The sequence below is a fragment of the Carettochelys insculpta genome, chromosome 6 (genome assembly GCF_033958435.1).
Source record: "Carettochelys insculpta isolate YL-2023 chromosome 6, ASM3395843v1, whole genome shotgun sequence".
Taxonomy (NCBI): Eukaryota; Metazoa; Chordata; order Testudines; family Carettochelyidae; genus Carettochelys; species Carettochelys insculpta.
In genome coordinates, this window is record NC_134142.1 from 119,955,099 (window position 1) to 119,958,505 (window position 3,407).

Genomic DNA, 3,407 nt, shown 5'->3' on the forward strand with positions numbered 1-3,407 from the left:
TTAAAACCCCAGATTACTTTACGACCATATTTCTCAACTGGTGGTATGTGTACCCTTAGCGGTAAGCAAGACAAATCGGGGGTACTTGTTTTTTTTTAAAAAAAAAGGATGTACTTTATAAAAAAAAAAAAGGTTGAGAAACATTGTTCTAGGGAAAACTCCAGCCCATAATCAGGTCTTCCAGGTTGGTTGCCATAGAGATTTAAGTGGCAGTAACGCTAGTCCTGTCCTCTCTAGAATCTGCCTTATCTTCAAAAACCCTCTGGAGTGTATGTTTGATGGATCCCCTAAGCTGTTGATTCCTATAGCTCCCAACAAGGAAGTAAATAGCTGGGTTGATACTGCTGTTGATAGAGGCCAGCATGAAAGAGATAATGATAATTTTGAAAAGATTACCCAAATTCTGGAGGAAGGTGACAATACTGAGGGGAACAGCAAAAAAGAGGAAGAAGAGGACAGTGAGCAGGATAACGATGTAGAGCTTTCCTGGCTGGCGTCGCTGGGAGCTGCATCTGACTTTGATGAACAGGGTCAGACTGGACACAAACATGATGGGAGGAAATATCAGAAAATTCGTAACCGACAGCGGAGTGAGCATCATGTTGCAACGTTCATAGGAGTTCAAAACACAATCATTACAGGCCAGTCCAGTGAGCAGGCAGGAGAGAGCCCAGAGCAAGGCACAGACAATGGCAGACAAGCGCTTTGGGCGGTGGCATCGGTGCCAGATGGGAAAAAGGACAGACACACACCGCTCGGTGCTGATGGCTGTCAGGAGGTACAAGCTAGTGCTGTACAGGAACAGAACCATAATGTTAAAAGCTCTTTGTGAGAAAAATAATTCTGAACTAAAATAAAATAAACTGCCGATACTATAAATTGTGAAGAAAGTTGCCAAGCAGAGGAGGCAGCCAAAGTCAGCAGCAGCCAGGTTGAGTACGTAGATGGTGAACGGGTTCCTCCTAATGTGGAAACCAAGAAACCAGAACACGATCCCATTTCCCACCAGACCGAAGATGCAGAAAAGCAGAGTGATACCAATAATTATGGGAGTTAAATGGTCTGTTTTGAAGTCAGTCCCATTATATTCAATTCTGTTCCCCAGGCTGGTCTCTGCTGAAGGGCAGAATGTTGTTCTGAGCTCAGTCATCATGGCACCTCTGCTGCAGGATGCTGATCTCTTCATCTACCCCTCTCTCTCACACACCTGTTGGCAGAGAGCAGACAGAGGGACATCAGTGTCCTATACATTCCCAGTGCTGTGTTTCCCTGATCATTCCAGGCTCTCCTTGGCCTCCTGGCCTGAACAGTGAGATTCCAACAAGCATAAGATATCCAGAGCCGTAATGGCTGGCGTCTGTTAGGGATAGAGAGAAATAGAGAAAGGCTGAAGGATGGGAAGTCTCCACCCTGGCTGCGGAGACAGAAAGACTGTTAAAAATGGAAGGAATGGTGGTGGTGGAAGAGAGAAAGAGGAAGGGCTGTCAATCATGCATGGAAAGGGAATGACAGGAGAGAGAGTCAGGGGTGTAAAATGTGCATTGGGGAGAGAGAAAAAGGACGTCCGTGCAATATTAGTGGTGGCAAAGAACACAGGAAATATTTACAAAACCCTTACCTTGCTTCCCTCCACTCCCTGGTGCCTGAACTGAGTGTTTATTGGAGCTGCGGTGGAGTGGATCCTCTTTAGACTCTCAAGGTCTATCTCTAATTACAACTCTCCCCCATTGGATCTTCCTGTGTAAGGTATCTGAGTAATAATCTGTAATCAGGATACTAGGATTTTCCCCGTTAGCTCCTGGGACACATCCGACACCTGTCCCAACTGCATCCAGTCCAAGGAATGCTTTGTCTACATTGGACAGAGAGATGCAGAGATGAGAAGTATTTCATAAGTACTGGGCAGTTTTGTAACATCAAAAATATCAGGGCTCTGTGACAGCTTCTGTTTTGCTATGCATAACGGAAATGGCTTTCTAAAGATTAAGTCTCATGAGACAGAGAATAAAAAAAAATTATTTGTTTCTGAGAAAGCCTCCAAGTATATGTAGGTTGTAACTGTAAATTATCTTGAAAATTAGCACTTTGTTAATAGTTTAATTTTACTATAATTTTTTTTACCAAACATATTTTTAGGACATTTGGTTATGAATTTTTTGTTTGCCTTGAAAACACACATCGTCATGGTATCTGGCTTTTAATATAAATCGCTCACATACACAAAATATGTCTCCTGGCTATGTATTTTTAAAGTAAGTTGATAAAAGTTTGTTTGTGTTTATTCCTGCAAACCCACTAACTAAAAAGAAAAATTGAAAAAAATGCATTTTGACAGAGTGGACGTGACATGAAATAAGGTCTGGGAATTAAAACTGAATGGTGGCTGTATTGTACTCACCCAAAGCACAAGGTTCAAGAGAAGGATACGTATTCAAAACAAAGGAATTCATAGAAATAATGATATAGTTAAACAACATAAATATAGCCTTAGTGTGTATTAAGAATGATCCTTAAAAATGGAAGGACTGAAAGGAAGAAGCAATGAGCAAGTGAAATGCACTGGACAGAGATAACTTAAACATACACACATAGCACCAGAGTGTGATAAAACCAACACTGTCCCTACAAGCTGTGTTTCACTGGGGGGGTAGGCAGAGAGAAGGTGGCTCCTGCCCCTTGGTTTGCTAGAAGACTGGGAGTAAATCTCACTCCTGAGTCTTTGTTGCCTATCTACACAACTCTCATTGGTAACAAGAAATGCCAGTCCAAAGCAGGATTTCAGTCCTATCCAACTGAGGAGAGAGCATTCGCTATAGGCCAATCAGTGGTCAAGCAGGCTGAGGATTACAGACAGGAACCATATAGGTTACCCTTGAGTTCATGTTGCAGTGGTTGCTGGATGGTAGGAGTCAAAGTTCTGCCTTAGACAGGGGTTTGGGGATCAGCCCAGAGAGTGCAACAGGGCACATGGGTAGCCAGGCTGGGAGAGCAGATTAGATGTAAGTGAGGAGATCTGATCTTAATGAGCACAGACACCAGGTAAGACAACAGGTACTGGGAATCACCCACCAAGCTCTGGTTGTACCAAGGAAGTCTCTGGAGCTAAGATCCAGCTCTATAAAGCTATTTGGATGTTAAGACTCTATATACCTTTGTGGACCTGGGCCAATGAAATGTGGGCAGAGGTAGGGTTTATAAATGGGTAGAGGTGAGTGATGTTAACTAAGTTCTATGAAATTGAAGTAAGTCTGTACCTGGGGTACTTAAGCCGTGCCTTTTGAGAGTTACTCAGCTGGAATAGCAATGTTCCATGTAAACTCATTGTGAGGGTGTGCCCATCCCACACAAGACTGGAAGGGTTAAGGTGGCCATGGAGGCCAATAAACTGCCCAGGCTGCACCTGGCAG

General features: G+C 43.4%; 1 protein-coding gene across 1 annotated transcript; it reads right to left on the minus strand.

The window, feature by feature from the left end:
• Nucleotides 1-202: 202 nt before the first annotated feature.
• Nucleotides 203-1,150, minus strand: LOC142015152 (mas-related G-protein coupled receptor member H-like). Its single transcript, XM_074998571.1, has one exon. The coding sequence runs from the start codon at nt 1,148-1,150 to the stop codon at nt 203-205; it is 948 nt and encodes a 315-aa protein (XP_074854672.1).
• Between the last annotated feature and the right edge of the window lie 2,257 nt (nt 1,151-3,407).